Raw genomic sequence first — 12838 nt, forward strand, 5'->3', positions numbered from 1 at the left:
TTCTCCAGTAAGCAACCACGAGTTGAGCAAGAGCAAAATAGAAAATGGACCCTGACGAGCTTGAGAGGTTCTATCTATATTGCCTAAATCCGAAAGGTCAAACCCATTAATGTGGAAACCCCGCACGAATCCTTGCGCAAAGTTTGACAAGGAAGAGAAAACATTGAAGAGGAAGGAAAAAAAAACTATATTAACCAAGTTTACGTTTGAAATTTACAAAAGAAGCAGAGTCGTATGAGACCTTGATATTCAAATGATGAAGAATTCTTAATCCCAGCTTCAGTGTGATGTTCTGATACTCAAAAAATGGAGAATACTTCTACCAAAAAAGGAAAAAGAAAAATGGAGAACACTGATCTTAAAACCTAAGATATCAACTCAATGGTTGAGACTCGCAAATGTACTCTGCTACCTAAAAAACGAGGGGGAAAAAAAACCGAGAAGCCAAGAAATTTATGGAACACATATGTATGTATTTGTTTTATGTACACAAGATATCACGTCTAGCTAGCTTTGCTCCATGTCACAGTGGGGTTCCCTGCCTCTTCAAATCTCTCGCAGCTGGTACAGAAGCACAAAGCTAAGGCTGTTAGGTAGATATACAAAATGAAATCCGAAAACCCAAGCAAACAAAACTGAGCATGATATTGTAGAGACGAGAGGTGGCTGTAAAGCCTGAAAACAATCACATCTGATCAAATTTAAGGGATATCGAGGATTTATTGAGGTAGGGAAAAGACTGACCTTTTGTAGAAGCTTGAATCAAAACCACATGCATGGTGTTATTATTGGGAGGAAGATGCAAGCGAAGGGGGTAAAGTTTATCATCCAAGACACTGCGGGAACAGACGATGATACCCTGAATCCCAGTTTCTTTTTCCAACCTCTGTGTCAGTTCATCCACCCTAGTTCCCTTGAAAATCAAACTGGAACCCTCGTCGTCATCTTCAAAATTTCCATACGCATCAGCGATGCTGTAATAGATTGTCCTGCCGTCAGGCTTGTGCAGTGAATCACTCGACTGCCGCCCCCATTTAGAAAGAAAAAAATCAAAATTGTCAGTAATAAGATACCAATTTAAGCAGAACACCTAAAAATTCAATTATTTTCTCGAAGAGACATGAAAAACACAAACCTCCTTTCTTGAAAATTTGGGAGAAACTGGTACAGAAACCTCCTTTCTTGAAAATTTGGGAGAAGCGGGTACAGAATAGTTGACTGGAGATGGAGATGAAGATGAACGTGCTGGAGAAGTCGGAGAACTCTGTTGAAATTTAACCGGTGGTAATGGACAAGTTGGGGAGTCGACGTAAATATCAAGGATATCGACGTCCCACAGCAACCATTCCTTAGTGTGATTCATATGGGGCTTATCGTGTGTGATTGAGTTTCGCCAAGGAGGAGGACCCCCATTTGCACGGAGGAAGGTGCCGTCGCGAGACCTGAGCTTCGCCTGAAAGCCTTCCCTGATGGGTTCCCACTCCACAGAGGAATCCAGTCCCGCAGGCAGCGTTTGAAGAACCTTATGACCCGTCATACCTAGAAGGTAGTGAGCGTTGGAAGCGGTGAGGTATTTGCCATAGCAGCTCTTGAGACGAATAAAATTTGGGTCTTGAAGAAACTCGACGGTCCACTTGGCAGTCTTAGATGATCCATTTCGTTCTTGGCACACTGATTCCTCGTCTTCATCTGCAAGCAGATACTTTTCATGGTGACTCCTCAGCCGGACGACCTGGGCATGTCGAAAGAGTTCCATTCCACTCTGAATTCAATCAATTTGAGAAGACACAGAATCAGATTGCAGAATTCACAGTTGAAGACGATGGATGAAGGCAGAGCAGATACAAAAGAAAAAGGAAGCTACAAAGAAGGTTAGCCAGGGAAGTAAGCAACTGAGGGCGTGTGGGGTTTTGGGAAGCCCCCAAGTTGGACCTCCCCTTTGCAACATCCGAGTAAAACAGCCGCAAGACACGTCTGCCTTTGAGCATCTCTCCCATAAAATAAACTTAAAAAAAAAAACAGAGGAAGCAAAGCTCCAAAGTCCACGAGGGAGCTGAGAGGGTTCCATAACGGCGTTATGCTTGCCTTCTGGTTTCCCTCCCTGACAGAGACCCACTGTGCAACTCTTTTGCAGCTGAAGATGCCACGTGACAATTTCATCCACATCCAGATACCCATGGGTCCTGATAGCTCGGGCCTACCAAATTTGACTTGAGTTTTCTCGTTCTCTGTTCAACACTTCTACATGAAGAAATGAAGAAATGTGGAAAGATGGCTATGAATCTATGATATACTCAAAATCAGAAGCCTTGTAAAAAGGGTCACTATCCAGGGCCAACCTCATGCCTTGACATCCACGGCACCATTTTCTCTAGAACCGTGAAAGTGTCCAACCTTCTTCTCCTGGACACAGAGGGACAAAATTTCAACAACTCGCTTTCTGAACTTGGAATTGGAAGTGCGTGACTGCGTGGCCCGTCACCCTGGGGAGATTATCTATGACAGCCCGTTTAACCGAAGACCCATAACTTACTTTGCCCCATCATTTATTTTTTCTGTCAGAATTGATAGGCTTCTCTGTTAATGTCTGGGGATGTCAATGGTGAGGAGGTGTAAGAGAAATACAGGTTTTCACTTTCACTTCATTGCTGATTTGCTGGGCATTAAAAAATGTCCTTCTTTACTGTTTCTGTTTGACAATCAAAAATCTCAATTTCGCCCATCTGTCTTGTTTTTCACTCACTTGTAAAATGGATGATTAAGATTGAAATCTGTAAACAGCACGTTCGCATTTAATGCACACCATTCATTTCCACTCACCCTCACATTATGACTTAAGACTCTCACAAAGAACTGAGACTGAGAGTCTGAGACCCTTTTACAGGGCACAATTGTCTTCGACCCAACAGGACTTTATGCAGGTGATGAAAGCCGCAAATTTTCTTTGTTTTGTGTCTGTGTGTTGGAACTTGGAACTTGGAACTTGGAAGTCACAGCTTGTTTTCATAAGTCAATAATGGCATGATATTCTGTAACGTACTCACAGGATAAAGAGAGAAACGAAAAGGCAGCATACGTAATACAATTTTAGGAACAGGAACGTCATCCTGTGATTAGCGATCAAATAAGTTAAATGTTCATGGCGCTTAACTTCTAACCTCTAATTGCCATTGAAGTTTCGAGTTTTCTGCTTTGCCAAATTTTAAACTAAGAAAACGATGAATGCAGTAATCCAATTAAGAAGCAAATAACTGAATTGAGATAGAAATAGGAAAGACAGAAGAGATGGAAACTGAATTAATTAAACTAACCTTGAATGTGAAAGAGTCTTCATTCTTCTCCGATGCTGTGAGGAAAAACTTTGGAGGCTTGGGAGGTTTAGGAGGCTTGGGAAGAGAAAACTTCGGCGGCTTCAAATTAGGGAAAGAAAACTTGGGTGATTTTTGCGGCGGAATCGACAGCGGCGAATTTGGTTCGGACTCATCGACCAGAAAATCGTCCGATGCAGAGGAAGAGAAGCTCGACAACTGGGAGTCGTAACCGGCGAGGGATTCAGTTTCAATGTTCTCCACTACCTCAATATCCCACAAAATCCAGTTCTGTGTGGCCGGTGCTTGAGGTATGTCGTGAGTTACGGAGTTCCTCCATGGTGGAGGTCCGCCGTTAGCCCTCAAGTAGGTGCCACACCATGACCTGAGCTTAACCTGAAACCCTTCTCTTTGGGGTTTCCATTCAATCAAAGTGTCCCACTTGGAAGAGTTCTCTGACTGGATTACCGTCTTCCCTGTTATGCCCAGAGGAGACTGCATTTTCGACGCGGAAAGGTAGCGGCCATGGCAGCTCTTCAGGCGAACCACGTCGATCTTCCCTTCCACGAACTCCACCCTCCACCTCGCTTTGTTTGACGATCCATTTCTGCTCTGACGAACCATCTCTCCATCGTCTTCCGCTACAAGGTACTTGTGCAGATGGGAACAGAGTATCACAGACCTCCCTTTCTGGAAAAACTCCATCTAAACACCTTCCCCTGCTTAGAATTTCGGTCAAGATCAAATTGTTTTGTAGGAAATTTTAGGGGTTTGTCTTTATAGTCGTTCTAGAAGTAAGGGTTTGTGGAAAATTTCCAAGAAGAAGCAGTTGAAAGGGGAGAAGAGACCAAAGAACGAAAAACAGGGGAGAAGACCAATTCTGAACGGAAGTTGCTGCTAGTTCGGGTTTAAAGTCTGAACGGGTTTATTGGTCTAACAACCATACCGAGTTATAGACCTGGTTCGGTTCCAGTCCGGCTCATGTTACTGACTCAGTAGCCACATTGGATCCGGTTGCTTCTGTATGTGAGTTATACCGAGTTGCACTTGCACACACCGCCAGCATTTATGAACTTTTTGACAAGGAAACTCAAGTCTAAACAAAGAAATTTTCTTGTTGAAGAAGTTGTTTGTTGAGGTCTTTCTTCTGTAGATAGACAAAAGATTTTCTCTATTCATCAAAGCTTATTTCAGCAAGAGGATAAGTTAATTCGTGGAATTTCTTTGCTAGAAGCATGTATTATTTCCATAAAGATAAACATGATTATAAGCATTCACTCTCTCAGTTGAAGGAGCTCTTTATTTGCTGCAAGGGTGCAGAAATTGGGTTCACATATTTACATTGATAAATCTTTTGGGCAGAATAGTTTATCACTCATTTCTTTCCTCATTTAGTACATTTGGAAATCTAGGAATGATTAAATTTTTAACTACCACAAATGGAGACTAGAAGATCGAAGACGCGATCAAAATAGCAACTAAGGCTTTTGTAGCTTCCATTATTTCGGATAATCTGATAAACCCCCAAGTTTTACGGCCTTCAAACTCGATCATTATCACCTCTTTAAGGCTAATTTGGATTAAATTGTAATGCTGCATGGTGACTTGGAAGGGGATTGGTATAATGATTAGAAATTCAGAGCTTTCATTACTACAATTACTTGCAATCAAGGAGGGTTTATTACAAATCATTAGAAGTGGAGCTAATTGTTTAGAGGTGGAGTCAGATTCAAAAGACTTGACTCAGCAGATAAATCTAAATTCCTGCTTAGATTTCCACTTGAATCTCATAAGATCAGACACCATTCAGCTGACGAATTCTTTTCAGGCTATTTACTTTTAATTTATTTTAAAAAACTTCTTTTTTGTTATAGATTCCTTATCTATGATTGTTCTTTTGGTTGAGCTACTAAAATTTTGGCAAAAAACTGATCCTTGACTTTTGAATTTAAGTAATTCAGATACAAGTATTTATAATAGTTCTATGCTCAATAAATTTATTTTTTTACTAAAAAAAACTCAAGAAGGCATTTATATTTTGTATAAGATGAGATGAGTTATGGGAGAAGAGTAGAAGTTTAATGCTCAAAGCTAATAATGTTAAGAGGGTGGGAGAAGATGAAAAAATATTTTTTCTGGGACTGAGAAGAGAGAGCTCCAGAAACTGAAGGACAAGTGGAGCAAAAATGCTGGTGAGTCATGAAGTGGTTGTTGGTAGCAGTCGTATTCAGTTGGCTAAGTCAAATACGCAAAATTGAAGAAGGTTCTTTTCCGACTCCAAAAACATATTTAAAGCTGTTCCACTGAATAGCAAGTTCCAAGCTCTTCTACCAACATTTCTCCATTACTACAAAATCTAGAAGAGTAATCCCTTCCTTGTCTTAAAACTGGAAAAGAATTGTTCAGCACTAAAGATGGGTAGTAAAATTCAGGATCTAGAAATTATTTGTTCAGGTTGGCATATTATTCATTAAATCAATGGTAGATGGTGAAAAATATATTTAATTAGAGAGAATGGTGACATGATGATGCCTTAAGTGTACCATAATACTTGCTACTGTAGTAGTTGTCACATTTGAGAAGTAATTAGCATGTTCTTGGCTAAGGTTAAATGATGAAGTCTTCCCTGGAAAAAGAAAATGATGTAGGATTACTGGATTTGGAGATGAAAGAGGGATAAGTACATAGATACAGGGGAGCTAAAAACAATGCATTTTGATGTAATGGAGAGACAATTGATATCTATTCTTGTAAGCAACTGTTGTCAGATTGCAATCCTTTCTCATTTTATAATAAGAAAATTTGAGATTGAGATAACTTCTGATAATCCTCTTTCTCCCACTACGTCATTACTTTACAAAGTCTTTAAGATTTCTAGCTAAATCTACTATATCCACTATTTTATGTACATGCTTATAATATTAGCATTAAAAAATTACATGGAAAAAATCTAAACACTGTTCCCCCTTTGAAATTGAGCCTCTTAACCCTTTGCATGACACCTTGTCCCTTGCCTTATGGCGTTGCCTCTAGTTTCTAGTGTGTGTATGGGCATGCTTATCCCTCTCCCAAGAAACTATACTTCAAATTCTGAAGCAGCTTGGAAGATTCTACCAAAAGAATAAAAATAAATAAGAAATTTGTAAATGTGATCATACAAACTATACTAATCAGATTAGCATTTGCATTTGCATTTGCAGGGCCTTTCACATACTTCAATCACATGATATCAATGGCAATGAGTAGCAGATGCCGATCAATTATGCTTCTGGATCCGACTGAGCCTCCTCTCGTATTGGGGACGATGAGTCTTGCAAGAAAGGTTAGATGCGGGCCGCGCCCCCCCCGATGGCAAAGCGATAATGAACAGAGGACTCGGAAGCCCAAGATTATACCGATTTTCTTGCTTACCAAGGAGATGCGTCCCCTATCTTATAATAATTAACTTACCCTATTTGTAAGTTAGCCCGGCAAGGGTATTGTTTCTCCTAGGATCATGCTTCCTGCGTTGGTCCGATTCAATCAGCGCGAGTTGACCTTCATATCAAGGATGATTGCTATATATGTGGCGTATGTTACGCTTTTGGTCATGGATGATCGACATCTTTCCCGACTAACTAGCATGTAGAGCCCCATCCGGGTCAAACCTGGTCGGGTAGAAATCTTCCGTATCAAGCAGATTTCTCTTTTTCCATGGCAATAAATTTATTTATTATTCAATACATACAAATCAATGTGTTAATGTATACAACATCATTTTATTGAATGAATCACAGGGGGAACAAAAAGAAGACAAGCTCAGACTCATAGAACAACCCAATTCTCTCACCAATCAATTTCTCAACTGTGGTGGTTGAAAGAATGAAACATCACATTGCTGCAAGCTCCAACAAAAGCTGAATCCTTGGCAGAATGAAATGCCAACTCATAAAATCAAAATAGAACATCACAGTCCTACTGATCGATCTCTCATCCATTTTCCCCCACATCAACGCATATGCAATCTAAGTGGCAACGCTGGCTAAAAGGGTCTCCTAACATCCCTTCTAGCAGTGTGAGATTGCCCAATGCTGCCATAAGCAGCTCTCCGTCTCGCCTCATCTGCCTCAAAAGCAGCAATGCTGGCTTGTATAGCTTCCTCCATCTGAATGAGTTCATCATACTCGGGGTCCCCTGACCGATCAACCAGCTGCTGTCTCCGTTCCCTAGAAGCCTCGATTTCAATCTGTGCTTGCCTTTGCCTCTCAACCTCTCTTTGCCTCTCAGCCTCTCTTTCCAGCTCTGCCTCTCTCTGCTTCTCAGCCTCAAAAGTGGCAATGCTGGCCTGTATAGCTTTCTCCATCTCACCATCTTCATCATACTCAGGGACACCCGGCTGATCAAACTCACTTCTCCTTTCCCTAGTAGCCTCTAGTTCCAGCTCTGCCTGTCTTTGCCTCTCAGCCTCCATTTCGAGATCCAACTGTCTCTGCCTCTGCCTCTCAGCCTCCATTTCCCGTTCCACCTGTCTCTGCCTCTGCCTCTCAGCCTCCATTTCCCGTTCCACCTGTCTCTGCCTCTGCCTCTCAGCCTCTCTTACAAGCTTCGCCTGTCTTTGCCTCTCGGCCTCCATTTCAAGCTCCACCAGCCTCTGTCTTTCCCTCTCAGCCTCTTTAACAAGCTCTGCATGTCTCTGCCTTTCAGCCTCCATTTCAAGCTCCACCTGCCTCTGTCTTTCCCTCTCAGCCTCTTTTACAAGCTCTGCCTGTCTCTGCCTTTCAGCCTCCATTTCGAGTTCGGCCTGTCTTTTCCTCTGCCTCTGGGCCTCTATCATGAGCCTTGTCTGTCTTTGCCTCTCAACCTCCAATTCCAGCTCTTCCCGTCTCTTCCTTTCAGCCTCCAATTCCAGCTCTGCCTTTCTTTGTCTCTCAACCTCCAATTCCACCTCTTCCCATCTCTTCCTTTCAGCCTCCAATTCAAGCTCTGCCTGTCTCTGCCTCTGAATCTCAACAACTATTTCGAGATCCTTCTGCCTCTGCCTGTCAACTTCAGTTCCAAGCTTCCCTTGGCTCTGCTTCTCTAACTCAAAACTGGCCATGCTGGCCTGTATGGCTTCCTTCATCTGGCTGAGTTCATCTCTCTGTGTATAACTATTAGCACCTTCGTCAGCTGAATCCTCGTCGTCGTCGTCTTCAAGATCCTCTAAGCGATCAATATGCCCACGTCCCCATTCTGTCCCAGCCTCTCTTTCGATGTCTGCCTGGCTAGGCCTGGCACTTGTGGTTGCACTTCCTGCTCTCAAATGGTCTGTGGAGACATAAAGCCAATCCAAGAAAACTTATTAGAACATCAAGCACCTCTGGTGTTCGTATGATTAATAGGATAATTGAGAATCAAATGAGGGGAAGAGAAAGAGAGATTCACCTTTTGAAGAGGCTGGAATCACAACCACATGCATAGTGCTATTATTGGGTGGAAGATGCATCCGGAGGGGATAAAGTTTGCCATTCAATATATTGCGAGAACAGACGTTGATATGTTGAAGTCTAGTCACTTTCTCCAACTTCTGGGTCAGTTCGTCCACACTTTTCCCATTGAAAATTAACCTCTGACCCTCGATGTCATTTTGAACATTACCATGTTCATCAGCGATATTGTAATAGATTGTCCTGCCATCAGACTAGAAATCAAATTATTAGTGTGAACCCGTAAGCTAATTATATGAAGATCTGAAACCTAACATGTATTCTCTTCGTTTCCCTCAGTGAAATGCTCAAACAAGAAGTGAAAGAAATCACAATAAATACAAACCTCCATGTTCGATGATCTGACTGAAGCTGTATCAGCACCTTCTTGTTCATCGTCAATTTTAATCTGGACGGTATCGACATCCCAGAGCAACCAATCCTGAGTCGAATTGATCAAATTGGGGGTATCGTGGGTGACGGAATTTCGCCAAGGAGGAAGGCCCCCATTTGCACGCAGGTAGTTTCCTTGGCGAGTCTTAAGTTTCACCTGAAACCCTTCTCTAATTGGCTCCCATTCTACAGAGGAATCAAGTTTCTGAGGCAGAGTTTGGAGAACTTTGCGACCTGTCATCCCAAGAAGGAAAGAAACGTTGGAGGCGGTGAGGTATTTGCCATAGCGGCTCTTGAGACGGATCCAGTTTGGATCTTCGAGAAACTCAACCGTCCACTTTGCATTCGGAGAAGCACCGTTTGTCTTCTGGCACACCGATTCCTCGTCTTCATCTGCAAGCAAGTATTTTTCATGGTAGCTCCGAAGACGAACGGCCTTGGCGTTGTGGAAAAGTTCCATTCCACTCTAGATATCAATAAATTGGAAAACCCAAACACAGAATTAGTTTCAGAACGATTTCCCGTATTTAAGTAGCAGACAAGGAGAAATCAAGGACTTGTAGCCGCTAAAGATGAACAGAGACCAAATAAAGAAAGGCGGTTTTGCTTTTACAGATTAGCCTTTGCCGACTAAAGAAGACTAACCAAGTTTCGTAGAAAGCAATAAAGACAAATCCTGATAAAGATTGGAAGAAAGGAACAAACACAGCGAATTAAGAAGACGGAAGCACCCAAGATTTAACCTAGGGGTCCACCTTCCATTCTCCGGCACTGTGTCGGCGGCTCAGGCCAAGAAGATTTATGGGTAACCGGTAACGGTGAACAAGCCCTGCAACTATACCTGGTTGAACTGCTGCAGAGCCCACGTCACATCACCTCATCAAGAATTCAACTTTCTTGACGGCAGTTCGAAGTTCGAACACTCGGACTTGGACATAGTTTTACACGCATTCCCAGATTCTACGTCAGGAAAGATTAGATTATCAGGTCAATCACACCTGATGGGAAGACCCACAAGTTGCTATTGGCCCAGAAAGCGCAGTGCAGTCAACAAGGTTCACACTTCATGAAGGTCTGCGTGTGTTGCCATGAATGCGGTCTGAAACTGTTTACAGGAGCCGTTGGATCCGAATCCAGAACTATGATATGGGACTAGACTCAGGGTTATAATTGCCATGGGTTTTCCACTTTATTACAGTGATAGCCACTCGTTTATTATCAGTTACCCACTACAAGCGAAAGATAGATATGTCATTTCCTAAGATAGGGGGAATTTTTTTCTGATAAATTCTAAAATCGGAAGATAGGTAGAAGGAATCTCGAGCACATGTAATGTAGCTTCTTCTTTTTTTCCCTGTTCTTTTAAAAAACTACATTGTGATTAGTATATAAAAATAAAAAATTAAACAACATTAAAAAGGAAAAGCTACGTTTTCTTTGGGTAATCAAAGGAAAAGCCACGTTATGGGCATTGATCAGGATAGATTCGTATGTTTTTAAAATGATATTATCATAAGTTTACTAATGAAGCGTAGCGCTTACGCAAACAGACCACTGAAATTTTTACTTTTTCTTTGTTACCAAAAAAAAAGGTGTTTATGTTTGGTGAAGCTTTAAATTTCTGTTCCAGTCAATCAACACAGGGTCGTGCTCGATGCTCTGCCAACCTCAATGTTCATGGCACCTAACCTCTAACTACCTACACTATAAACTAATTTACATTATCTGACTTATCTGGGATTTTCAGCTCACTCAAATTCAATTCAGGGATCCAGTTAAGAAAGAACAACCAGAATTTAGATAGAATTAAAGAAGAAAAAGATGAAAATATAACTAACCTCGCTACTGAAAGATTCACGATGGGATTTGCTCTTATCCGAAGATGTGCGGGAGAATGAAAACTTGAATGATTTACTCGAAGCAGAGGACCGCGGGGAATTGGGTTCAGAGTCTTGAAGCCCAGGCTCGTCAGACACAGAAGAAGAAAAGCTCGATGTCGATTGATAATCGGCGAAAGATTCAGCTTGAGTGTTATTTACCACTTCCACATCCCAAAAAACCCAGTTCTGTGTGGATGATGCTTGAGGAACGTCGTGCGTAATGGAGCTCCTCCAAGGCGGAGTTCCACCGTTTGCCCTCAAATATGTGCCCTTCCATGATCTGAGCTTCACCTGCGAACCTTCCTTTTGGGGTTCCCACTCCATCGAAGTGTCCCACTTGGAAGAGGGCTGAGATTGGATTACATGCTTACCCGTCATGCCCAAAAGAAAGGGCGTTTCAGAAGCGGTGAGGTATCCTCCGTAGCAGCTTTTGAGGCGAATCACATGATCTTTCCCTTCCACAGACTCCACTTTCCACCTCGCTTTGCTTGACGAAACGTTGCCGCTCTGGCGAACCTTTACTCCATCTTCCTCCGCAAATAGGTACTTTTTCAGGTGGCTTCGGAGTGTTATGGTGTTGCCCTTCTGGAATAATTCCAGCTGCTCGTCAGACACACAGGAAGAAAAGCTCGATGCCCTCGAATGATAATCGGCGAAAGATTCAGCTCGAGTGTTATTCACCACTGCCACATCCCAAAAAACCCAGTTCTGTGTGGACGATACCTGCGGGACGTCGTGGGTTATGGAGTCCCTCCAAGGCGGAGTTCCACCGTTTGCCCTCAAATATGTGCCCGACCATGATCTGAGCTTTACCTGCGAACCTTCCCTTTGGGGTTCCCACTCCATCGAAGTGTCCCACTTGGAAGAGGGCTGAGATTGGATTACATGCTTCCCCGTCATGCCCAGAAGAAAGGGCGTTTCAGAAGCGGTGAGGTAGCCTCCGTAGCAGCTTTTGAGGCGAATCACATGATCTTTCCCTTCCACAGACTCCACTGTCCACCTCGCTTTGCTTGACGAATTGTTGCTGCTCTGGCGAACCTTTGCTCCATCTTCCTCTGCAAATAGGTACTTTCTCAGGTGGCTTCGGAGTGTTACAGTGTTGCCCTTCTGGAAAAATTCCATCTTGATGATCTGAATTCCTTTAGGATGTCGTTCAAGATCGAAATGAATTACAACAAAATCAGGGCTTCTTCCTGTTCTGATTGAACTAACGTTCAGAAATTAAAAAAAATAAAAATATATATCTTTACTGTCGTGGAAGAAAGGATTTTGGGGAAGACTTCCAATAAGAAGCAGGTGAAGCGGAAAGAAGAACAGAGTCGAACAGAAATCCAGAGTCTACATTAGAAAGAATGACTTAAAAAGGAGATCTGGACGGAAGTGTGAAAGGGGGGCTATTGACTTCGTTGCTTCGACTTACCAAAAAAATAAAAATAAAAACTTCGTTGCTTTCTGGGAAGAAACCTCTTCGAGCTGTGCATGTTTTATTTTAGTCCACGTTAACTACTCATATGGTACATGAGGGGAGAGATCTACACCTTTCATCATATATGAAATTCAACTAAGTTGAGGATCTATACCCAATGAATGGTTGAGATATGTTCCCCAATGTGCCCAACAAGCCTAAACTTGTTTTCTTTTATGAGTAGTCAATTGAGGTATCATTTTGTTTTCTTTCTTCTCTTCTTTTCTTTTCTTTTCTTTTCTTTTTTAATTTAAAATCTTTAATTTATAGTTAAATGTAGGTGTATAGCTTTCTGATTACCAAAATAAAGGCGTATAGCTTTCTTCAAAAATTGAACAAGTGGGGCTT

The 12838-nt window shown here is 42.1% G+C and overlaps 2 protein-coding genes across 2 annotated transcripts; both read right to left on the reverse strand.

Moving 5' to 3' along the window:
• Positions 1-185: 185 nt before the first annotated feature.
• Positions 186-4183, reverse strand: LOC149020409 (uncharacterized). The gene is made up of 4 exons (XM_089148543.1): positions 3312-4183; positions 1136-1762; positions 745-1021; positions 186-561 (listed from the first exon to the last, which is right to left on the reverse strand). Exons 1-4 carry the CDS (start codon positions 4011-4013, stop codon positions 524-526), a joined length of 1644 nt encoding a protein of 547 aa, XP_089004669.1. The 5' UTR covers positions 4014-4183; the 3' UTR covers positions 186-523.
• A 2806-nt stretch (positions 4184-6989) lies between these two features.
• LOC149020410 (uncharacterized) lies at positions 6990-12433 on the reverse strand. Its single transcript, XM_089148544.1, has 4 exons — positions 10984-12433; positions 9099-9611; positions 8712-8967; positions 6990-8594 (listed from the first exon to the last, which is right to left on the reverse strand). The coding sequence occupies exons 1-4, from the start codon at positions 12145-12147 to the stop codon at positions 7330-7332; spliced, it is 3198 nt and encodes a 1065-aa protein (XP_089004670.1). The 5' UTR covers positions 12148-12433; the 3' UTR covers positions 6990-7329.
• Between the last annotated feature and the right edge of the window lie 405 nt (positions 12434-12838).

The sequence above is a fragment of the Hakea prostrata genome, chromosome 3, assembly GCF_041222555.1.
Source record: "Hakea prostrata isolate BN-2017 chromosome 3, UWA_Hpros_2, whole genome shotgun sequence".
NCBI lineage: Eukaryota > Viridiplantae > Streptophyta > Magnoliopsida > Proteales > Proteaceae > Hakea > Hakea prostrata.

Coding starts and splice junctions, on each gene's coding strand:
- LOC149020409 (XM_089148543.1), bottom strand. CDS start 4,013: ATGGAGTTTTTCCAGAAAGGGAGGTCTGTGATACTCTGTTCCCATCTG. Junction 1,763..3,311: donor AAGACTCTTTCACATTCAAG/GTTAGTTTAATT, acceptor GATTGAATTCAG/AGTGGAATGGAACTCTTTCG. Junction 562..744: donor GATTCAAGCTTCTACAAAAG/GTCAGTCTTTTC, acceptor CTTCTGTACCAG/CTGCGAGAGATTTGAAGAGG.
- LOC149020410 (XM_089148544.1), bottom strand. CDS start 12,147: ATGGAATTTTTCCAGAAGGGCAACACTGTAACACTCCGAAGCCACCTG. Junction 9,612..10,983: donor GTGAATCTTTCAGTAGCGAG/GTTAGTTATATT, acceptor ATTGATATCTAG/AGTGGAATGGAACTTTTCCA. Junction 8,595..8,711: donor GATTCCAGCCTCTTCAAAAG/GTGAATCTCTCT, acceptor ATGTCTCCACAG/ACCATTTGAGAGCAGGAAGT.